Here is a 25,264-nt window from a genome sequence, read left to right as displayed (position 1 = left end):
CGGGTTGGTAAAGAGAGTGAGAGACAAAAGTTCTGGCGGGTTGGTAAAGAGAGTGAGAGACAAAAGTTCTGGCGGGTTGGTAAAGAGAGTGAGAGACAAGAGTTCTGGCGGGTTGGTAAAGAGAGTGAGAGACAAAAGTTCTGGCGGGTTGGTAAAGAGAGTGAGAGAGAGAAAATAATGAAAAACAAGGAAGAAGGAAAAATAAAAGCAACGAAAAACTGAGACAGAAAAGTTGACATGAACCAACAGACATTTATATGTATAATGTCTCTGACATGATCCACTTGTATTCTTTTAATATTTTTATAACTAGGTGGGTTTTTTTTCTTTTTTTTTTTTCAGAACAAAAATAATTGAAGAAAAGTAAAACGTAAGTGATACAAGTCTAGTCTTATGTGTGCAGCTTTGGATCATTAAACATTCAGAATTAAACATAGACAAGTTTAGAATCTGTTTTCAATATATATATATACATGTACATAAGAGAGAGACAGAGAGAGACAGAGAGAGACAGAGAGAGAGAGAGAGAGAGAGAGGGGCAGATTGATACATAAAAGAAAGAGAGAAAATTCTCCTCCCAGAAATGAATATTGTGTTACTGAGGTATGACAAAACACATAAACATGGGAGTGTAGAGACCATGTGATTCTACAAAGTGTTCGAACAACGCCACCTCTAACAACCCCACCTTCAACCACGCCACTACACTGCAGGCCCAACGTCCACTTACCCAGGTAGGTTCTGTTAAATATTTTCTTGATGAAAGTCTGCCCGTCTCTGATATCGCCGCCGTGAGTCAGGGTGTCATTGACTGCCGTCAGATAGACCAGGAAGCAGTTGTAGTAGCCGTTTAAAATGTACTGCTGGGCTGACGTTTCCGTGGTGTCACTTCCCTGGGGAGAGATTGGAAAATTGTGGGAAAGGAGGGGGGTAGAAAAAAAGAGTGTGAGTAGGGGGCATGGAGGCGCTCCTATTTCAAGCAGGCATGTTATCGTGGGACTCTAAATAATGAAGTAGTCAAATATAGTTCAGATAAATAGAACAATGACATGAAAAGTCAGCGAAGCGTGTTGATAGAGATGGCAGAGTATTGAGAATAGCTGTCTGGACATGTAGTATGTTTGGCAGAGTATTGAGAATAGCTGTCTGGACATGTAGTATGTTTGGCAGAGTATTGAGAATAGCTGTCTGGACATGTAGTATGTTTGGCAGAGTATTGAGAATATCTGTCTGGACATGTAGTATGTTTGGCAGAGTATTGAGAATAGCTGTCTGGACATGTAGTATGTTTGGCAGAGTATTGAGAATAGCTGTCTGGACATGTAGTATGTTTGGCAGAGTATTGAGAATAGCTGTCTGGACATGTAGTATGTTTGGCAGAGTATTGAGAATAGCTGTCTGGACATGTAGTATGTTCTTTTAACTCTGGTCTCCCGGCCTTCTGACTTTTCCATTCTGTGTTGCAGAACGTAATCCATATATATAATTCTCTTCTTTGCTCAACAGTTTGGACGAGCAAGAAGTAAAGGAAAGATCACTCTCTTATTTCTGCGGATAGTCACCCAAGAAAAAACAAGAGGGGGGGGGGGGAGAACAAGTATTCACAAAATAGCAGGACCGGACCGTTGTAACAAAGAAAGATCACTTTTTTTTTATTTCTACCTCACGTAAAGGAAAAAAAAGAGGGGGGGGGAACACGTTTTTTTTTCACCCTTCGCTATGGATGGCTGCCTGGTCGTGCGGTTTGCGCGCTGGACTGTCCCATCCCCCGTCATCCTGCGGGAGGTTTGGACTAGGAAGTAAACTATCGTCAACTCTAAAGGAACATCCGAAACATGTAAAACATTTTGCAAGCAAACATTTTACAAACACTAAATAGCAGCGCCGGACTTAACTATTGTGACCAAGAAGTCATGGAAAGAGAACAAGTAATCTACTATGTATATATACAGGTCACTAAATAGCAGGGCCGGACTTAACAATTGTGGGGCCCTATGCAAAACGAATTTCGCTGCGCAAAGTTTGGGTAGGAAAGCGGATAATAAATGAAATTTAAGAGTTTGTATTAGAAAATAAATTCGTCTATGCATTTTATTCCTTCTTTACTACGTACAGAATTACTTTACGAGCCTTGTGTGTATCAAAGTCATACAGTATATCATAATAATTCTGTTTCCTACATAGATCACGCTCAATAGCAAGAATTACCAAATATTTCAATCTATCTTTGAGAATTGTTAACCTCAAGTAATTCTTCTTTAGTTTGAGGCGCAAGAAGCTTCTTTCGCCTGATTACACAATTACGGCTAATGCATAATGCCGTTTTTATTTATCGCGCGTAGGATTGGCGTTTTCCATATTGAATGACAATTACAAAATGACAATTTTTGTCTATATATTCTGTATATTTTAAGGACTTTTTCGTATCTTTTGCAATTTCGGGAGATTTGCAGGAGCTCCTGGTAAATCGACAGGAGGGCGCGGGAAATCTGTTTTAAGTTATAAAATGGTTTAATTTAATAATTTATACACCTTGAATTAGCGCGGGTCCTGTAAAAGTGCGGGGCCCACTGCGATCGCATAGGTTGCAGTAGCCTAAGGCCGGCCCTGCAAAATAGCGGCGTATGCTACGCCGCCGGTCGACTAGTAATCTTTATTTCTGAAGGACTTAGGAACTTACAGGAACTAGGAGCTTATTGTGACTTAGGAACTTACAGTAACTTAGCAATTTACAGTAACTTAGGAACTCAGAAACATGAAAATTTGTATCAGTAGGTTTAAAACGACGTGAGAAGGTACAAAAACGAGAGATGCTGACGTCATTGAGCTGGATCACACTAAGACAACGTCATCGAGCTGGATCACACTAAGACAACGTCATCGAGCTGGATCACACTAAGACAACGTCATCGAGCTGGATTACACTAAGAAAACGTCATCGAGCTGGATCACACTAAGAAAACGTCATCGAGCTGGATCACACTAAGAAAACGTCATCGAGCTGGATAACACTAAGAAAACGTCATCGAGCTGGATTACACTAAGAAAACGTCATCGAGCTGGATCACACTAAGAAAACGTCATCGAGCTGGATCACACTAAGAAAACGTCATCGAGCTGGATCGCACTAAGAAAACGTCATTGAGCTGAGCCACACTGACATATTGAGCTAGGGTTAATGTAGACACAGTAGTCATCTTTCATCCTGCATTCTATTTTAATACACGTTTTAAATAATATTAACGACTCATAAACCCACAAAGTCTCATATAGAAAGATAACTGCTGTCCGAACTCCGCAATGTAGGCGACTAAATCCTCAGCAGCAAGTGTCTACTTACGTTCAACAGTAAGTAAAATAACCGGCTGTCCCTTTTAAAAGAGGATTCAATTAACCGGATGTAACTGTTACATTTTTTCGTGACGTTAACATTGTGTACGTAGATTTCATATGCTATGCTTCGTTATTGTCCCTTTAGAGAATTTCATAAAATGGAGTCGAAAAAAAGCGAGATTTTTTTTACCGGCGTTAGCGACATCGTTCCGACCATCAATAATGGCCAGGCTTTCATCTAGATATTTGCTCTACGAGGAGGCCATCTTAACAGATAAACTAAACATTTTTAAAACCATATACACTGACCTATATACATATATACATATATATATATTTATATATAACCTACATGTGTGTGTTTGTGATCATAATCTTTTTAACCTTAGCTAGCTATGTAGAATCAAATGAAACATCACAATGTGAAGAACGAGAAGATCTCTTGTATAAACCATATAACCTTTAGTATGAAAATCTCTAATGGCTTAGTGTTTAGATTAACACATTTTCTTCCAACAGGAAATGTCATAAAGTTCTAAAGAATACTTTCTCTGTTGCTTCATTTAGAAAGGTCTCGACTCGGTGGAAACAGTTTGGAAAAGTTGTCTCATTAAGTAGGCCATGCAGTAAGTTTTACTTTATCTAGTTCACCTTTAATTATCCAAGGTCAAATGATGGGTCTCAAAAAGCTCCTGGTATTGTCTACGTGCTTAAGTGTGCAAGATGAACTATTGGCAGGTGACTATTGGCACCTGGTTTGATCGACACTATTATCCTGATTAGTGAAAATAGGTAGTGTGTTGGGGGTGGTACAGGAATCTTTAAGGGGAGTTTATCCAGTAAACGAGTCCAAAGAAAAAAACGTGTCATTTAGTAGTTACGTTCAGTTTAATGGCAGTGTTATGTACTGTACTTTCATTGGTTTCATTATTGATTGTACTAGTGGAAAGACCCGGCTTGCAAATGAATAGAAGCAGATTGGACGAAACACATTGTGTGCCTCTTTAGTTCCAACTAGAAAACATATTGCAGAGAGAAAGATTGGTTGGTCTCATCTTAATTGTTAATACAAGACTGAAAACATGGTATTTTAATGAGTCTTCCCAACGTTGAGATTTTATTAGCTAATCAGTTGCACTCATCTCTCGTCATCACGTACACACACACACACACGTGTACCTATGCACACTTTCAAATTGCTCTAGATTCAATGAAAATAACGAGACAGATGAGCAGACAAAAAGAGAGAGAGAGAGAGAGACAGAACGAATGTGAAAGAAGAAAGAAGGAAACATAAGCAAGCAGACGTCTTGCAGCTTTTTGATCCTACATTTGAGAGAGTTCTTTTGTCTTGTCCAATCAAATAAGCCAGTGAGGGAAAGGTAAAGACGTAGACAATAAAAGATGTCCCCATGAATTGAGCAATGAAATCAAATAGTGCAAAAAGATAAAAACTTGTTTCAACACAGAAAAGAAATAATTATTTGAAGTAATCAGAACAACTAGACTTCGATAAATAGGAAAATAATAATAATTCTATTATCCCAAGAATATTAGACTGATCATTTCAGAGATTCTTGAGTTATAATCATTGAAAAAAACAAACTATCATGCAATAATAAAATAGTGAAACAATTAGGACAATATGCTCAATAAAAGACATGTTTACCAAAAGAAAGTAACAAATCTGTTATTTAGAATTAGTTTGGACTTTATTACCTATCCGTTCCTTCAGAGGTTGAACTCATGAAAGCAAAAACTTTAACGAACCCTCGTTCCCCCCCCCCCCCCCCCCAAACCCAAAAATAAAATATTAACAGAAGTGAATTTAATTCGATGTGAAATATTCTTATTGCTAAGATGAACGCGCCTAGTTAAAACACTTGACCAGGACAAGACAAAATACAGAAAAGTAAAGTGGCAACAATATATGAAACACTAAGTTATAACACACGAAGCCAAGAAGAACATAGCTTGTTTTATCGGGTAGGATACATTCTTCTTTAAATTCTTTCCTTTCAAGTATTTTTCGAGCATAGAACAGGTTACCTAAAAACAATATCAAGTAACGTGACTGTCAAGTAACAAACATGTCAAGTCCCCATCATGTGCCTGTTAAGTAACATAAGCTGTCAAGTAACATGTCAGTCATGCAAGGTGCTTCTCAAGTAACATGTCAGTCATGTAATGTGCTTGTCAAGAAACATGTCAGTCATGTAATGTGCTTGTCAAGTAACATGTCAGTCATGTAATGTGCTTGTCAAGTAACATGTCAGTCATGTAATGTGCTTGTCAAGTAACATGTCAGTCATGTAATGTGCTTGTCAAGTAACATGTCAGTCATGTAATGTGCTTGTCAAGTAACATGTCAGTCATGTAATGTGCTTGTCAAGTAACATGTCAGTCATGTAATGTGCTTGTCAAGTAACATGTCAGTCATGTAATGTGCTTGTCAAGTAACATGTCAGTCATGTAATGTGCTTGTCAAGTAACATGTCAGTCATGTAATGTGCTTGTCAAGTAACATGTCAGTCATGTAATGTGCTTGTCAAGTAACATGTCAGTCATGTAATGTGCTTGTCAAGTAACATGTCAGTCATGTAATGTGCTTGTCAAGTAACATGTCAGTCATGTAATGTGCTTGTCAAGTAACATGTCAGTCATGTAATGTGCTTGTCAAGTAACATGTCAGTCATGTAATGTGCTTGTCAAGTAACATGTCAGTCATGTAATGTGCTTGTCAAGTAACATGTCAGTCATGTAATGTGCTTGTCAAGTAACATGTCAGTCATGTAATGTGCTTGTCAAGTAACATGTCAGTCATGTAATGTGCTTGTCAAGTAACATGTCAGTCATGTAATGTGCTTGTCAAGTAACATGTCAGTCATGTAATGTGCTTGTCAAGTAACATGTCAGTCATGTAATGCGCTTGTCAAGAAACATGTCAGTCATGTAATGCGCTTGTCAAGTAACATGTCAGTCATGTAATGTGCTTGTCAAGTATTATGCCTGCCTACTGATTGTTCCAAGTTTCTTCCTTTTCAACACAACGAAGAACTCGAGCAGGAGCAAACACATCCCATGGGAACAAAACATTCTTACAAGGAAATAGAGTTGAGTTGTCCATGACCTCAATAGACGGACAACTTAGCAGACGCCATAGATCTATGACAGCGAAGAGGATCAAGTAGCAGACGTCATAGATCTATGACAACGCAGAGGATCATGTAGCAGACGTCATAGATCTATAAGACAGCGAAGAGGATCAAGTAGCAGACGTCATAGATCTATAAGACAGCAAAGAGGATCAAGTAGCAGACGTCATAGATCTATAAGACAGCGAAGAGGATCAAGTAGCAGACGTCATAGATCTATAAGACAGCAAAGAGGATCAAGTAGCAGACGTCATAGATCTATAAGACAGCAAAGAGGATCAAGTAGCAGACGTCATAGATCTATAAGACAGCAAAGAGGATCAAGTAGCAGACGTCATAGATCTATAAGACAGCGAAGAGGATCAAGTAGCAGACGTCATAGATCTATAAGAGAAGAGGATCATGAGAACAAAGGAACAAATAGCAACATAAAACACACAAAGCACTAGGCACACATACAAACGTATTTGGGAAGTTGGAATAAAGACAAATATTAACATGCATTTGTTGGTAGAGTCAATGAATTTTTAAAATGCAAATAAATTATTCCTGGTCCAAGTCATTATTTTCTAAATGAACTTATTCTAAAATGTGATGTCTTTGTAATATCTTTGAATTATGTTTGGTGTGGCTGGTAAGCTATCCATACATATTGTTTCTATGACTGGTTGTAGTAAATCTCCATTTTGTGAGGAAAGTTTCGACCGTTTTGTGTTCGACCTTGCTACAGCTGTTGGGGGGGGGGTGGAAGGGCAAGATTTGGGTGGCTCATTGGTCTGCTTGACCTCTTGAATAGCTAGTACGTGACTAGTTAACTTCTACCAATCAGAAAAACATTTTAGCTTTGGAACAAAGGAACAAATATTTGGACTCTAGATGTGTTGTAGAGAGATCCGTGGTTAGTGCCAGGCGATATTCTCAAGTACAGAACCGTGGTTGGTCATCGATCAAGCCCCGCCTTTGTTACATCAACCCCATTTATCTCATGAAATATTTCGTCTAGAAGAGCTCCTATCCAGTGGCGTCACTACGGTCGGTGTCACGCGGTGCAGCCCGCACCTCCCTAGTGACGCAACTGCTCCTATCTTTATGTTATTTGCACTTCCTTCCTATATTTCCACTACAAACTCTGTGTGTGTGTGTGTGTGTGTGTGTGTGTGTACACATAAAAAAAAAGGAAATGAAATGAAGACAATTTCTATTCTTTGAACTCATTTTGTTCCTGCGAAAAATTGTGGAGGGCTTGGTGGGGTAACGGGTCGTTCGGAATAATGATTCCTTTGAAATCTCTAATTACGTCTATTATACATCGGAAAGATATGGCTGCTAGAGATGGAGAGATAATGACCAGGCCTCCGTAGGGACTCGTATTGACACACGTCCGTTAGATACACACAGACAGTTTATGTCATACATGGCCAACATATTGAACTAACTTAGTTCTACTGAGCAGATCATCCTGGCCTTTCTTCGATTTGGTCATCGAGTAGATTGGAATAATCATTAGTCATTTTAGAACCAGTGCAGGTGGACCCATCCATTGTGTTTATATTATATTAGACTTTCTCAATACTCAGAGAGACACAAAGATAAAGACATATTCCTCGTTCCATATGCTAGGACAAATTTATACAAATGCTCCTTCTTCCCCGGTGCCAGTGGCGTAGCATCCATGGCGCGAAGGGGCTCAATTAACCCGAGCCCACGACCATTAGGGGCCCACTGCGCTAGGGACCATGACTCTTGACTTGTTAAGAACTTAGGAGTGACATCAAAGTAATAAAATAAATTCACTTTTGTAAAAAAAAAAAAAAACGATAAAAAATAGAATATCGAAAGCGCCCTCAAAATTTCCTGAACGTGGTATCAAAATTAATATTAACTTCAAAACCAGTGTTTGAAGCTTTAATGTGAGGATTTGCTTTGCATCAGGTTTTATAAATTGTAATGGTGGCTAGCCCTAACTGTGCGTTTAGGGTGACAATCGTTTCCATATCGTCCCATTCTTTTTTTTTTCCTGTCTGTTCATAAACCATTGGTATTATTTCAGGAAAGGGCGGGGGGATGGAGGAGAGTTTGTTTAGAAAAAAAGGAATAGTCCTGATTGTCACTAATTAAAATTTCGATACAGCTGCAAATTATTCAGTTTTCTCAAAGCATAATATATTTTTATTTTGTTTTGTATTTAAAACATGTAATATCAATCTTTCTGATTTGAAATAGTTTCATTGAATCTTAACAGTCAAGCTGATCTGTAAGATCAGGGGTCGGCAACCTTTTGAGTCGGAAGAGCCAAAAAATACAATTTACTAAATTTCAAAGTTTTGAAAGAGACACAAAGTTGTTGTTTTTTTGCCAACTATAAATAGTACTCGGATAAATAAAGTTCTTTGATGAATAAAAACGAATCTATTCATTCATAAGAAAAAAAATCTACTTATCTATATTTGATTAGTGTTATACACAACAAATTAGATAATATATATATATAATATATATATATATATATATAGTATATATATATATATATATAGTATATATATATATATATATAGTATATATATATATATATATAGTATATATATATATATATATAGTATATATATATATATATATAGTATATATATATATATATATATATATATATATATATATATGGTATTATTTGATAATTTCTAATTATGAATGTAAATAAATTAAAAGAATGAAACATTTACATACAACTCTAGCTTGTAGTTCAATAATAAAACAATTCAGCAAACAAATTCAATGGGAGCGATGGCTTTGGTTTTAGAAAGTTTAGAAACATTTGGCTCATTACTTGTTTTTACTTTCAAACACGACTCTAAATTTTCAATTGTTAGTTGGTTATTCATGCAAGAGAACGCTTGCTCGCATGAATATGTCGATACGAATATAGTTAGTACTCCAATTTCCAATCTTTTCACTTCACTGTAGCAATCTGGAAGACAATTCCATGAGTCGAATATAAGTGCCTCATCTCGCGGCATTTCTTTGAAAGCTGTCCACTTTTTGTTGTGTTACGTGCATACATTTCTGGACCATCAACTCTTCCAACTTGCTTTTCAAACCTGTAAATTCTCCACTCTAGAAAGCTTTACTTTTTAAAGTCCAGTATCAATTCCAAAGGCTCAATATGTATTTCCTTACTATTTATGTTGAGGGTATTTACTATGAATGCTAGAGTGGTTTTGATGGTTTTGAAAGGCTCAAATCTCTCAGCAAATCCATCTGAAATTTTTTTAAATAACTGTGCTGAAGTAATTCCTGTCAACAGTTGCACAGGTTTTATCGCGATATTGCTTTAGAAAGTGGAAATGAAGTCATTTATCGCTCTGAAAAAGTTAAAGTAAAGTTCCCCTTTCAGACCTTGCGATCTTTAGGGCAGATGATGTGAGGTCATTTCTAGGTTTTCATATATGTGAGTATCAAACGTCAGCAGAATTTGCTGAACAAATGCTTCAAGTAATTAAAAAAATACATTTATCCTTAAATAAACTACTAGGCTAAAAATATGAAGGTGCTTTCAATATGATTGGATGCTAGAATGGCCTTTGGGCATTGTTTCATCAGAAGAAGCCGCTCGCGCATTAAGAAATAGATGCACTGGTTTCTTACTTTGCTACTTAGAAGGCCATAGAAATGTTCAGTAAATAAATATTCGATCTATTTACTATTAAATAATGGACGTAGAACTAGATACTAGTTTGTATCAATGTTTCAAAGTTTGACACTTAGAAGTGTTTTAGGAATGTCAATGTGTAGAATGGGAACTAGAACTCATAAAAAAATTCTTTATATATTTGAAACTCCGTTACCTCGTTTCATTCTGTTCAAAAATTGTACAAACATTGACTTTGAATTCGTGTTGGAGTTCTAACAGTGTCAAACGTAATAAGATTATTAAAAGCTACTCTACTTGCATTGGAATGTCTTTTGGTAAATGTACCGACACATTCAAATGACTCAATTGTTTTGTCATACATTGTACTGTCTAATTGGGGGAGGGGGTCCACAAATATATTCTTGAACCCGAGCCACGGGTATCATGCTACGCCACTGCCTGGTGCTACCAGAGCATGGAATGGGTTGCCTCAGCCAGCCAGGAAAACCAATGACATGGGTAAATTTAAGTCCTTGGTTAACATGCATGTCTAGATGCATGATGCGTAGGATGTAACAATCTTCTGTTTTGAAGATAATATACGTTTTAATAAGGAAACTATCTGTCACATCACTCACACTTTCACTTATCTATCCCTCCCTTCCAAACACGCACACTCATAATTAGACTAGACATAGAATTATTATCATTATTTGCTTAATTGCAACGTACTAAAAAGTAGAGTTAAAAACGTCTTATCTCTGTCTGAACTGTTTATGTTGAAATATTGTTTAGAACATTGTTTGCACTTCTATCATGTTTTTTTTTTATTTGCATTTTTTTTTTACTTGTTGATGTCTGTAATGAATGAAGTCCCAGATTTCTTTGACTGTTCCTATGACGAGTTTACCATAAACAGTTGAACACACACAGGCGTTTATAGGGAGAGATATAAATAACTCAATGAAAGGATGCACTCTTTTCAGAATAGAAAGATAATGAGACAAGCAAGCGATTTGTTTTTCTTCCCAGGCATCCTTTCCAATTAGAAACTCGAGTTTTTCCAGACCAGCTTCAAACATGGGGGCGTTGAATTCCAATTGAGAACAGAAATATTTGTTAATAATGGACACAGTAACAGTAACTGTAACAGTTGACAGGAAAGACTAGAGTTCAGAGTTCATTAATAATGGACACAGTAACAGTAACTGTAACAGTTGAGAGGAAAGAGAAATGTGGACATTGGGGAGCCGCCATAAAGCGTGATGTGGCCCTAGCTTACCGACAGCAGCTGACCAATCACAAAGAAGACGTAGGACAAATCTGTGTTTTGAGCAGGACACAAAGGGCAGCGAACGTGGCAATCAACATACAGACTAGGGAACTGCTGGAATTACAGAATGTTTCTATCCATACAAGTCTAGTCTAAAAAATAAAAATCTCAACAAGTCTAGAGTTAAAATAAGCTGATAACCAGTCTTTATTTTTTCACTATATTGGTAAAATATTCTTTTTATTTTAATTCGCATAGCTGTGTGAACTGTGCTACCTCTGTTAATTTATGGTACATTGGATTATCCTCAAGAAAGCTAGCTTTGACCAAGTGGTCAGTTTTATTATCCGCAGTTACCGTTATAGGCTGTGTTATTTACAAGTGTTGGCTGGCTACCCACTTGGATGAAGGAAAAGTCTGAATTCAAATCTCTGCTACCTTGCAGCTATATCTAAACATGGAAAATGCTTCGGGAGTTAACCCAGAGGAAATATAAGAAGTCAGTGAAAGTGAACAGTTTGCAGCGCAGAGCGCTTTACCCTAGCAAAGACTGGGACACCGCTGAAACCAAACGGCATTGGCTGATGCAAGTCACCAACAAGACCAACTCAATGACTGAAACATTTGTTAAGAGTCAGTTATTTAAGTGCATTTTTATATAAACTAGAAATTTTGTTCAGTGAAAGCAAAGTATAATTGTATTTATTACATTCTAATAGGAGCAGCCAGGAACTACTGAGTGTTGTTGCAATATAGATTCATGTTAATAGGCCTACACATTTCGTAGCTACCAAGTGTGAACTGTAGAGAAACACTCACAAGTACTACCCTGGGGGGGGGGGGGGGGAGTGCTGGCGTAAATTGGACTTTCCCTTCCCTCCCACTGTGTCTCTAATTGCAGCCGAAAATTGATTGGAAATGTAAACTGAAATCATTGTACCATAATGGCCTGTGACCTCTCGATGTCCATGCATCAATGAAGCAGTGAACTGTGCACACAGTGGTGAGTGAGACACGCACAATCAAAGTGTCAAAGAGCCCACCCCAACCCACTCTTCAGGTTTCAGATATATTGATTGCCACTGGGCCCTTGTTACGCTGGTTTTTTTTTATTGGCATCAAATCTAAAATTTAGACTGAAAGATGAAGCAGCAACCAAGTGCCTTGAACATAACAAAATAAATGACGGTACCGAATGGCACAATCAATGATCTAACTGTATAGAAACGTTATTTGCTCACACAAATTGTCAAGTATTTATTTAACTCGCATTTTAAAAAATTCTTATCTTTCTGATTGAAAGCGGCCTTATATAAACCTCGAGAATTTCTCAAGAAAATGGTAGCAGTAGTTTGCACCAAGAGGGATACTGAATGTCATTTATACTTTTAAATATTTGTGTTACATTTTTTGCTGCATGTTTGAGAATAGCAGATGGTTCTTTGCTGTGCCAGAGAGCCACTTCACAAAGTGTTGATCACCATCTTCCATCTTAAACAATTGTGACCGTTATTAGGTGTGCAGATCGACTGGGCTGTCGTGGTAGAGTTAAATATATATTTAAAAGAAAAGCCTAGAAAGTACCTCAATTTCTTCATCGTTGTAGGTACATTAAAAGAAAAGCCTAGAAAGTACCTCAATTTCTTCATCGTTGTAGGTACATTAAAATAAAAGCCTAGAAAGTACCTCAATTTCTTCATCGTTGTAGGTGGCTGTGACGTAGGAGGAAGTCTTGTTGCCAAACATCAGCTCGTTCAAGCGGTGCAACATTTGTTGGAAGGAGTCATGGGATGGAGTCTTGATCAGAACCAACATCACACGACGGAACGCTTCTCTGGCCATCTAGAAAGTTGAACCGACAGAAGAATTAAGATCATACTCAATAATAATAATAATCTTTTCTATCCGTCAGGAAATTTGTTTTACAAATTGTACAATACAATAAATAATAATAATTGGCGCAAACAATGTACACAAAATTTAAGTCTGTAGTAAAAGATGACATGTTTACAATCTTTTCAACGCTCATTCTGTTTAAATTTAACAATCAGTGAGACTTCTTGGCATAGTTTCAATAATGGCAAAAAGTTAACTCACAAGAAAACATTCATAAGTAATTGCAATAAAATATCGTTTGACAGACAGTGTGATATGAGCACACCATCTCCGAATGTGTGGTGGTGTGTGTGTCGTGAGATTGTATGTGTTTATTTGGGGAAAAAATGGTTGTAAAGCTAGAGCGTAAGAATAGCTTCTATTTGTTTTTCGGATAAAAAGCTGCGGAAATCAAAACAAACAGATGTTCTTCCCATCGATCGTCATGTCCAATCATTTCTATTCTAAGCTTCTATTCTTATCAACTCAGCTCTGGTTCGTACATTTGGATTTCCTTTTTATAGTATGATGTCAATTTTTGTTTAAAACATGAAAGGAATAACTGAACATGATGACAGACACACAATATGATATAAATCGCTGAGCGAGTAGGTTGGCATTCATTCACTGGCAATGTGAGATTAACGTGAGATGTATTGGATTGAGAAAAAGTGTTTGAAAGATGCATAGGGTCTTGATGACTCTTTTGGTTATGTGAAGTTTAGCTGTCAGTTTATCTATCCTTCTGGGCCACTAAAATATGTTATTAATAATTTTGTAGCACCTGTATCATTCTAGTGTTTGGACATGATTAGGAAGTAGGCCTCGAAAAGTTGTGAATTGGTGACAATGACGTGGCAATGGGAAAATAAGACTAGAAAGTAAACATTGAATACTTTTGGTGACTTAAGATAGAGACTGGGTTTTAGTTCTCTGATATTTAGAGATTTAGCTAAATGACCTATGACGGTTCCTTTCATTACGTATTAAACCGAGAAAATTCGTCACCACTGACCTGCGACGTCGAAACTTAAGGGCTATGGAGATCAATAGCTTATCGCCACGTCATACAGGCCTGTGACGTGGCCACACCCTATTGGTCTAAACTGCCCACAGGTTGTGACGTTGCAGGTCAGTGTTCAGGTCTTCTATAATGAATGGATCGATTAAACGTATTATTCGACAGCGGTCATCAGAGTCAAGTTTTTTCTGCAGTGATGACCTTTCACCTGTGCAGTGTTGACCTTTCACCTGTGTAGTGTTGACCTTTCACCTGTGCAGTGTTGACCTTTCACATTTGTGCTATTTGGTTTTTTACCTTGGAATTATCTTACACAAGACATAGCGTGGAGGCGCCTTACAACTAGACCCAAATTGTCCTAACAACTAAACCCAAAGTGTCCTAACAACTAAACCCAAAGTGTCCTAACAACTAAACCCCAATTGTCCAAACAACTAGACCCAAATTATCTAACAACTAGACCCAAATTGTTCAAACAACTAGACCCAAATTGTCCTAACAACTAGACCCAAATTGTCCTAACAACTAAACCCAAATCGTCCTAACAACGAGACCCAAGTTGTCTAACAACGAGACTCAAATTGTTCAAACAACTAGACCCAAATTGTCCTGACGACTAGACCCAAACTGTCCTAACGACTAGACCCAAACTGTCCTTAAACTGTACCCAAAGTGCCCTAACAAATACACCCAAGTTGTTCAAACAACGAGACCCAAATTGTCTTTTGTGATGTCGTTAAAGAAATGCTTGCTGTGATTGCTTAACAATTTAGTTTGTTCAAAATTCATTTTTCTCCTTAAATTAAATATTTTAGTTATGTAAGCCATTGTTTCAACTAGAAATGACCTTGAATAGCTTTGCTTTCGTTTGATTGGCAGGTCGTTACAATATTTTTTTAGAAAGGAAGAAATTCTGGTTAGAAATTGCAATGTTAATTCAGGTTCCTGGTAAAAATGTTTTTGTTCAAATTGTAAGAGTTTCTTTATATCTGGCATTTATCTATACATTTGACATTTAGCATCACTGAGACTATAGCAAATAATATCAATCTTGTCTGAAACAACACATTAATATTTCATAAATTTATTTTCTTCCAATTTTCTCGTCTTCGTGTTTAGATATTTAAATTGGATTTAGATAGAAAGAATATTATTCTTTTGTATTTTATGAACCAAAAAGATTTGTTTTAGTAGGCTTTAACTTGAATTATAAATCCATTGATTGAAATAAAGATTGCAGACATTATTCTCACTCCAGTATTTTATGTAGTCTCACTTAAGTTTTATTCTCAAAAGTAAACATCAAGTGTTTAATGAAACCCGAAGCCGCCTTCATTCATTTCTAAATTTTTTGCACACTCGTAAAAAAAAAAATTTTAACGCCTAATTTGAAAGATTCCAATAGTAAGTAATGTGTAGAGAACACATACATATCAAGACGCTATGTAAGGTCAGTGTAAGGTAAGTTCTTCACAAACAAGAAAAATATTTAAGAAATACTTTTACAAAATAAAAAGTTTATATTAAGCGTAATTGTATCAATTAGTTTGGATCAATCCTGTAATTAAATTTGTCATAAATCTAGACCAACAGTAATACATCTGAGCGATTAGAAATAATGTTACAATTTTTTTGTTTTTTGGTTTAGCGCAATGTCATGCGTTTAGCTTTCCCAATGCGCTATGATACAATCACTTAGTTGGACCAGTTGGGACATAAAGGTGGGGGGAAGAAGTGGGTATCTCTGTGAATGTTACCGTGATCGCTTTTTAAATGCATAAGAATTCGAAGTAAGGGTTCAAGCTTCCTCAATGAGACTAACTCAACTTATACCACCACATCTGTCAAGTATGATTTCGTTCCCTTGTTCAATGCGAGGACCAAACAAAATAATTAATTGCCAATAGTTAATTAGCTAATGGGTTAATTTGTGTTGATTGATTCTTATTTTGCCAAGTACTAGAAATAATTGTGCGAAATTTCAACTTGATCCGAGAGTTGATGTGTGAGAAATAACGTGTACAAACTTTTTACCAGACAGACAGACAGACAGAGTGAATTGATATAAGCTTTGTCACTAAATGTGTTTTAAAAAAACGCTTCGTTAACACTCAATGTGTCAAATGCTATTGATAGATGCATCTAGTTCTAGTTTTAAAACAATATTAAATAGTTGTTAATTGGCGAGAACAGAATCAAATCTGTTTTGAGAATTGTGTCACGTGCTTATTTTGGAGAGCTGTGTCGCCTCCCCATGACACACGCGAGATCGGAAGTGCCTCTATTGAAATACACTGAGAAAGCGCAGAATGTATTTGCCATGCGTTCTTTAAACTCAACTCAATAAACAAATAATCTAGCGATGAACGAACATAGAATATAAATCACATGTACAATTAAACTATTACCCTGACTGATATAAAGTATTATCGTTGAATAGATTAAGTACATTGAAGAAACTGACGATTAATAACCATCAGAGAAGAACCTGAGACAATGACCCTGATACGTTCTATATAGAGTCGCAGTCCAGCCTACCAACTTTTCAGGATTATTTACGTTTAATTTTGTTCAACTTCTACCTAAATAGTTCTACATTAAGCCAGTTTACATCAAGGTCATCCAGATTGTTCAGTCTATCAATAATGAACTCCCTCTCTCTCTCTCTCACAAAAGGTGACCTGGTAAGGTCCTCTTCTCCCGGATAGCGCAGTGCCACTATCTCTCTCTCTCTCTCTCTCTCTCACTCATTCTCTTTCTTCTGGCTTACACACAGAAGTGTGACATGATTTAAAATAGAAAGTACAACTGGAAAAGTCACTTACATCATCATTGGAATCATTACGCCTCCAAACATCCAGCCCTGTGTGTTCAAATCCTTCTATATCCGGCACTATGTACAGATACTCTGGCTGTGTCATGCCCAGATTTGTGGCACGCAGTAACAGACTCCGTACATCACCGATATTCATCAACAGTATATACACTACAGAAACAAGATAAAACCCTCTCATGTTTTATAAACTTTGAAATTTGATCTGAGAAAGAAGTGGACCTGAACTTTATATAACCCTGTAACACTGACCAATACAATCACTAATACATAAAAAAAAACAAAAAAAGGATGCCTGAAGTTATGATGGTACAAGTTTAGAGTGCTGTAAGTGGTGATTGTCTCAATGTATGTACTTTAGTATTAACAGAACCTCGATTGAAGTGTCCACCTCCACAACATTGGCACAAAACGTAGCTAATGTTTTGGACAAATTGCTAGCCAACTCAATGTATATAGTGGGGGAGAAACAGGCCTCCATTAGGTGACCAGCTATCGTGTGGTCATTGCCTGCAAGTCTGTACAAGTAAGAACAACGAACTGCAGAATTTTAGTATTAAATGTCCAACCAAAAGCATTGCTCCTGCGCGCTGCGTGTTATGATATTTGGTATGTGTACTGTCCCTTTTGTGATACACAGAGAGATTTAAATAGACATCTGGTGTGCAAAAGACGAGAGCCTTGCCTTGCATACAATAATGTGTGTTTGTGTGTGTACTTTACAGCACCTTAGAGGAATCAATTTAATATAAGTACTATGTGTGTGTTTTCTAAAAGAAAATAAATATGCAAATCAAATTTTTAAAAAATAAACGATGTTCAACATTAAAGATCTAGAAACTGTACCCTCACACAAATACACATACAGTTAGCTTCAAAAATACACTTATAAGCTTAATGTTACACTAAGGAACACTGAACTCAATAAGGCGCTAGGTATATCAGACTCTACACACACAGTCCCTCATGACACAGTTTACACACAACACTCCAATATAAGCTTGCATACTAAGGGAAATCACTCTATACACAAACAACAAACACATAAGCACAATATCAACACATACACAGTATGTCCAGTGCACAAACGAGGGAAGCGAATTCTACAAATGTTTCCAGCCCCTTCCCTTCTATCAATCAATAGCAAGAGGAGTTTATTCTAGTGCAATGTGGATCTTTCCGAACACCTTGAGTTAGTGTGTCAAGAAATGAACACTTACCTCTGGCATTATTCTTTGCTTCGGTCAATGCAACATCTAGGTTAGTGCTCGGACACCGGAAGCATGACCAGTTGTGTTGTAGACACGTCATTTCATACTTGCCACAGAATCTTTGTTTGAAACAAACAAAAGGTCAAACAATTAGTTAAACATTCCAACTATTTTTAAACATCCCAGCTTATCAACGCTTGCTGTAGAGCATTATTTTTTGCTAATTATTCTTAATTGCCTTGGGGCATGTTTTCAAGGCCAATGAATTTTAAAAATTAATTTTTAAAAAAAAGGTGGTTTCATGAAAACTAAGTGACAGAGATTGGAAGACCCAAACAAATTGGTAGCTCAACAGCAGTGCAGAATACAACCAAGTCAATAAACATCTTTAAAAAAAAAGTCCTTAATTATAGTCTTAGTTTTAAACTTGCAAAACGTTTTATATAATCACATTAAGTGATCAATCAAAGTTATTTTCTTTTTTAATTTTAAAATATCATTCAACAAACTCTTGAATTATACTTTAAATACTGAAATGTGATTTTTCTCTACAAAGATGTTGATGCAGGTTATAAAAAAGATATAAAGAATGTAGTTTATCTTTAACAGGACAGACTTTTGTTGACTCTCTACCCGCTTCAAGCTTGAATAGAAATGCACTTAATAATGAATAAATCCACAAGCTTGTAATATATTTGTGAAAGGTGAATGTGTGGCTAAGTGACATGGTGGCTCGCTTGGCTACCTATCAAGGGAGCTCCAGTTCGAAACCCGACTGGAGCTGAGGTGTGTTAGCTGAGAGCCTAAAGGCACCATCGAAACCGTCTCCCATATACTCCCTTCCCCTCACTGGCGGATCCAGAACTTTGGAGTGGGGGGGGCGATTTTTTTCCAAACCCTAACCCTAACGCCCATTAAACCCTAACCCTATGCATAAACGTGCGTACAGCATATATATATATATATATATATATATATATATATATATATATATATATATATATATATATATATATATATATATATCGATATATGAGAATAAAATAAGACTGCTTCTCAATCTTCGGCGAAAAAAAAAAACAGGAAAAAAAACAGTCATGTTGAGGCCTTTCTCTTGCACGCTTGGGGGTCTGGGAAAGCGCTATAAGTTTCCTCAGTGGGGTTCGGGCTTTCTTGCATTTTTCACTGCAGAAACGCATTCTCCTGACATTTACAGCTCATTATTTATCAGTGGGGGTTCGGGGCGCAGCCCCTACGCAAAAAGCGTTTTCTTGCATTTTTCACCGCAGAAACGCATTCTCCTGACATCTAAAGCTTATTACTTATTAGTAGGGTTCGGGGCGAAGCCCCGACGTTTTGTTGCATTTTTCACTGCAGAAACGCATTCTCCTGACATCTACAGCTCATTGTTAATCAGTGCGGATCGGGGCGAAGCCCCGACGCCAAAAGCGTTTTCTTCAATTTTTCACGACTGAAACGCATTCTCCTGACATCTACAGCTTATTTCTTATTAGTGGGGTTCGGGGCGAAGCCCCGACGTTTTGTTGCATTTTTCACTGCAGAAACGCATTCTCCTGACATCTACAGCTCATTGTTTATCATCTACAGCTTATTACTTATTAGTGGGGTTCGGGGCGAAGCCCCGACGCAAAAAGCGTTTTGTTGCATTTTTCACTGCAGAAACGCATTCTCCTGACATCTACAGCTCATTGTTTATCAGTGGGGTTCGGGGCGAAGACCCTACGCAAAAAGCGTTTTCTTCCATTTTTCACGGCAGAAACGCATTGTCCTGACATCTACAGCTTATCACTTATTAGTGGGGTTCGGGGCGAAGCCCCGATGCCAAAACCGTTTTCTTGCATTTTTCACTGCAGAAACGCACTCTCCTGACATCTACAGCTTATTATTCATCAGTGAGGTTCGGGGCGAAGCCTCAACGCTAAAAGCGTTTTTTGGCATTCTTCACTGCAGTAACGCATTCTCCTGACCTACAGCTCATTATTCATTCTATTATAAAGGACCTTTTGAATAATGTGGAAAAATATTCTAATATGAATTTATAGTCCCTTAATACATTGCAAATACAACCGATTTGTTCTTTGAAAAGATAAGATACCCAACATATTTAGATTAAGGCTTTGAGGATCGCCGCCGAAAAAAAAAATTCGATTAATAATATTTCAATAAAATGTAAGCATAAATTGTGAGTTATAGTCCTAAATTTATTTAACTAGAAAAATATGAGATAGAGTAAAGGTTGGAAAAAGTCGACTAGGAAAAGATTATCTGGCTTTTGAACTCATCTCAACCGTGACTGTTATATTGAAAAATTTCGTTTGAATTATAACTTTTCCAAAGCAAAGTCTTTCTTAAAATAGTTATAATAAATTCATGTGAAATTACACAAACTCTGTCTGGAAAGGGGAAGGGCGGTAAAATGAAAATGATTAATCCTCCCTCCTTTTTATAATTTCTGCTAATGATTGCATTTTGCATTAAAGAATAGAGGTTGGGCGACTCGATATAAGAATTTACTTTATAGCATATATAAATTATATTAGTGACAGATTTTTTAAATTTTGTGATTTCTTACTATAAAACAAAAAGAAAAAGTATTGGTTTGTCCGATTGGGGGGGGGGGGGGGGAAGGTGATTGCATGTATCACCCATCCACCTGTTTATATTATATAGATATTCGACTAATTTTGTTCACATATTATAATTTCTCCATAAAAGTAGGACCGCCCCCCCCCCACTCAAAGGGTTTAGATGGGAAGGGCAGTAGAGGTATTCGCTCCTCCCCTTCCAATCGGCCAAAGATGAAAGACATAATATAAAGACCTGTTAAATACCAATAAAAAGTTTTAATCATGTAGATATTTAATTGATTCTGTTAGCAAGCTGTGATATCTACAAATAAATAGGACCGCCCCCCCCCACTCGAAAGTTTATGATTGGGGGGCGCGGGTTGATGCCATCGCCCCCTCCCGACCCTACCAAATCGGCCAAAATACTAGAAAGGGGGGGGGGGCGAAATAATCTAAAAATAGGTTGAAATATAAATAATTAGTATATATTATTAACATAAGTAATAAATTCGTATACAAATTGTGTGAATTCTATACTAAAATTCGTCCGCCCCCCCCTTTGGGGGGGGGGGGTCGGCCGAGTGGGGGGGGGCGATCGCCCCTACCGCCCCCCCCTGGATCCGCCAGTGCTTCCCCTACTGGTCAACAAAAGAGATTTGACCACAATGTATTTAGGAGGATATAAGCATGAGGGATGAGCTATACATAAGCAATTTTTTAAAAAAGAAAAATACTTTTTATTTAATACTTTTTCTTTTTTTTTTCTTATATTTAATATGTATATCTTATATAAAAATAATAATTTAAATAATGCCCTTGCCTACTGCACTGTCTTATGACTTATATATTACTAGCCTGGCATTACCCGCGGCCTGCGGGTCTAAGTTTGTGTTTACTAATGTAGTGGATTGGATTTAGGTGTATGTTAAACTTAGCTAATGATCCTTTCACGTTATTTCTCTTTCGCTACGAAAATAAAATTAGTTTTGCGAAAATGGGTTTACCCGAAGCCGATACATTCATATCTATTAAAAACGAAAAGAGCGATAGCTTTGTCAAATGAATGGGATTATAAAGTGAACAATTAAACGAAATAATTTTTAGTACGCGATTCATGAATGAATATAGATCTAGGCCTATCTCAACCCGGCTTCGCAGCTTTCGTAAACGAATGCAGTCTATTAAAAATGCTTTAGAAAACCAAATTTGAATGTTTATTTGATCAAAATATGAAATGGATGGACTATAATTAGTAGTATAGTATAAAACTATCTGTGCTAAGAGAAGTTTTATCATCTTAGAGTTGAATTAGAGTTTTAGATCTAGGGATGGGATTATAAAGTAAACAATTAAACGAATTAATTTTTAGTAAGCGATTCATTACGGTATTGTCTAATGAAAGAATGTTTGTCAGGAAATCTGCAGTCACAGATATAAAGAACTAATTAATTTAAAAAAATGCTTTTGAAACACAAAATTGAAGGTTAATTTTATTATATAATAAAATCAATGGATCTTCTTTTGTATTTTCATGTGTCAAAGTAAAAAACTATCTGCGCAAAGTGTATTTCTAAAAATTAGATCTAGGTCTAAATCCTTTCGATCTTTTCTATGTCAATATTGTAGACATGGCCTAGATCCATAAAATACTATAGCTTTAATAGAGTCGGACAACTTTTTTTTTTAGGGTCTTAAGTTTGTTTTAGGGCTACAATACATACACTACGGTCTAAGTTGGTACCCAAGAAACATTCCTGCTAAGTTTTATCAAGATTGGTCAAGCGGTTTTGATGTCTATAAGTAACATACATACACCTCACATTCTACTTTATAGTATAGATATCTAGACTGGAAACCGGAAATATATTCTTATCCGCGATTGATCGATTCACAGACCTATATATATAGATTTTTATGTACGTAACTCTTTTTCAGGCTATAAGGAAAGTCGCCCCAATCAATCTTTTCTGACTTAGAAAAGTAATGATCTTTATTTTTCGTAGTTTAGAAATAATGCAAAGTCATTTCTCGGATTTTCTTTAGAAAGGGCTATCAATCACAGAACTATATATTCACGCTTATATATGAAACAAAGCCATTTCCTGTTAGTTTCCATTGAGATGTTTCAAAAATCCTAGATCGAAATAATTCATGTCTGTTGATTTTAATCATCTTATGTACATTAAATATATTGATTACCTAGATCTTTCTACATTATATATCTAAAAATTGCAAAATAATAATCATGATACGAGAGTACTCTTATTTTTGATGTTCAATTACTAGATCTAGATCTAAAAATTAAATTATATGTTATATAGGCTAGGGTTGAAAAAAAATCTTTATTTCTTATAACTACTTTACAAAACAACGCCATTTTTTGTAGTTTTAAAAGACCTCCATGTCCAGTCTAGATACAATATATATATAAGTCTAAGCTTACGACATGTTCAATAGGGTTTGTTGCTGAACATAAAAATTATATATGTGTCAGACGCAAATAGCCCAATTTTCAGTAAAAGAAATTACAAAAGTCATTTCTCTATAGAAAAAGTTACGAAGGCTATATAAAATACAACCACAGACCTATATATACTACAACAAATATAGGTTTTTGATTGCTAGTTACGATTTATTTAGGTAGGTGCTGTTTTACTATTACATACCAAGTATTAGAGTTTAGAAAAACCCAGGTTTGTTTCTTGTGCAACGCTATTAGCTAACACCTCATATCATCTCTCCATTAATATATTTAGATCTATAATCTAATTCTAGTCTAGATCTATATATAACAATCGAACAGATCTAGTAATAGTATAGATTCTATAGCCTATGCTATGCCTATAGTCAGTTTTTATTAGAAAAAAGCCTAGATATTAATAAAGACTAAAGTTTTTTTAATTATTAGATTATTAGATATAGACATAAGACATAGATCTAATAATACTGTAATACGTTTACTATACTCTATACTTAATCTACTAAACTAGAGATCTATCTATAGATCTATCTATAATCTAGATCTATACAATATTCATTATAATACTTCTACTTATAATGACTTATTTAATAAGTTAGTACTTAGACTTAGATCTATTATAGTTTATTAATAGAATTACTTTTCAATGCCTAGACCTAATAATAAAATGATGTCTATAATGACTGATTATTTTTTTTTATAATAATAGGCCTACTAAATCTAGATCTAGACTCTACTTAAATCTAGTCTAAAATAATGACTGTCCAAGACTCTAGATGATTGAGAAGTTCACATAGAGGTGTTTTTAATAATACGGCATGTCGGCTGAAAGTATATAAAGTGTTTTTTTTTTTTTTTTGTAAAAATAAAAAAGAGGCTTCGGTACTCAGTGATAGATTGCCTAACTTTCAACTAATAATAAATTAACGTTGAATTACAAGATAAGTACTCATTTTTCCCGACATTGATAAAAGGTGCCGGTACCCCGTACCAGTGCGTACCGTCACAAAAATATATGTATATCTCAATCTTCTTTCATTTAATTTTTTATTGCTACTTAATACATTGATACCGGATCGGTTTAAATAGGGCATAAGTATACAAGCAGGATTTCGAGCATTGGATAAATTTATTTTATAAGTACAAAGTTTTATGGAAGAGGCAATATATTAGTTGTTTGAAGTTTGTAACTTCTTAAATTCAGGCTAAAAATATCGAAGCCCACATTTTTACACTCATTTCTAAACAATTTGAATAGATGGATTGACTCATAGTGTAGCTTGTGTGCATCTGCAAAAACACAAACTCATTTAGACTTTCAAAACTATTAAAAGAAAAACTTAGTGATTATTTTTACTTTATAATTCTATTATTATTCCTTTTTAGAATTAGGATATAAACAAAAATTTGACTTTATGACGTAATATCTTCTAATATTAACACATCCTTCCTTTTGAAGCTATCATCACAATATTAGTTGTTTGAAGATTGTAACTTCTTAAATTCAGGCTAAAAATACATTTTTACTCTCATTTCTAAATAGCCAGAATAGATGGACTGACTCATAGTGTAGCTTGTGTACATCTGCAAAAACACAAACTCAGTTAGACTTTCGAAACTATTAAAAGAAAAACTTAGTGATTATTTTTACTGTATAATTCTATTATTATTCCTTTTTAGAATTAGGATATAAACAAAAATTTGACTTTATCTAACAGAAAAAAAATTAAACTTACGTATATTTATGCGGTTATTTATAGTTACCTAGTAATATAAAATATATTGAACTAACACGTACATTCATCACAATGCAGCCTTGCGATTTTTCGTTTATAAACATAGCATTATTTAGGACCAATATTTTACAAAGA

The 25,264-nt window shown here is 35.9% G+C and overlaps 1 protein-coding gene across 3 annotated transcripts in view; it reads right to left on the bottom strand.

Moving 5' to 3' along the window:
* The window catches only part of LOC106060958 (atrial natriuretic peptide receptor 1-like), an 84,241-nt gene that overhangs the window by 50,046 nt on the left and 8,931 nt on the right, over positions 1 to 25,264 (bottom strand). For 2 of the 3 annotated variants that reach the window (XM_056030276.1, XM_056030275.1), the window contains exons 4-7: positions 18,336 to 18,445; positions 17,108 to 17,268; positions 13,073 to 13,228; positions 731 to 893 (exon numbers count right to left, since the gene is read on the bottom strand). In XM_056030276.1, coding sequence (XP_055886251.1) covers positions 731 to 893; positions 13,073 to 13,228; positions 17,108 to 17,268; positions 18,336 to 18,445 — 590 coding nt within the window. Of the gene's footprint in view, positions 1 to 730; positions 894 to 13,072; positions 13,229 to 17,107; positions 17,269 to 17,967; positions 18,079 to 18,335; positions 18,446 to 25,264 lie in introns of those variants that run through there. The other variant, XM_056030277.1, reaches the window with a different exon arrangement.

This window comes from Biomphalaria glabrata, chromosome 5 (assembly GCF_947242115.1).
Source record: "Biomphalaria glabrata chromosome 5, xgBioGlab47.1, whole genome shotgun sequence".
Taxonomy (NCBI): Eukaryota; Metazoa; Mollusca; class Gastropoda; family Planorbidae; genus Biomphalaria; species Biomphalaria glabrata.
The sequence above is the reverse complement of the archived record's forward strand: the minus strand, read 5'-3'. Positions and strand labels throughout refer to the sequence as shown.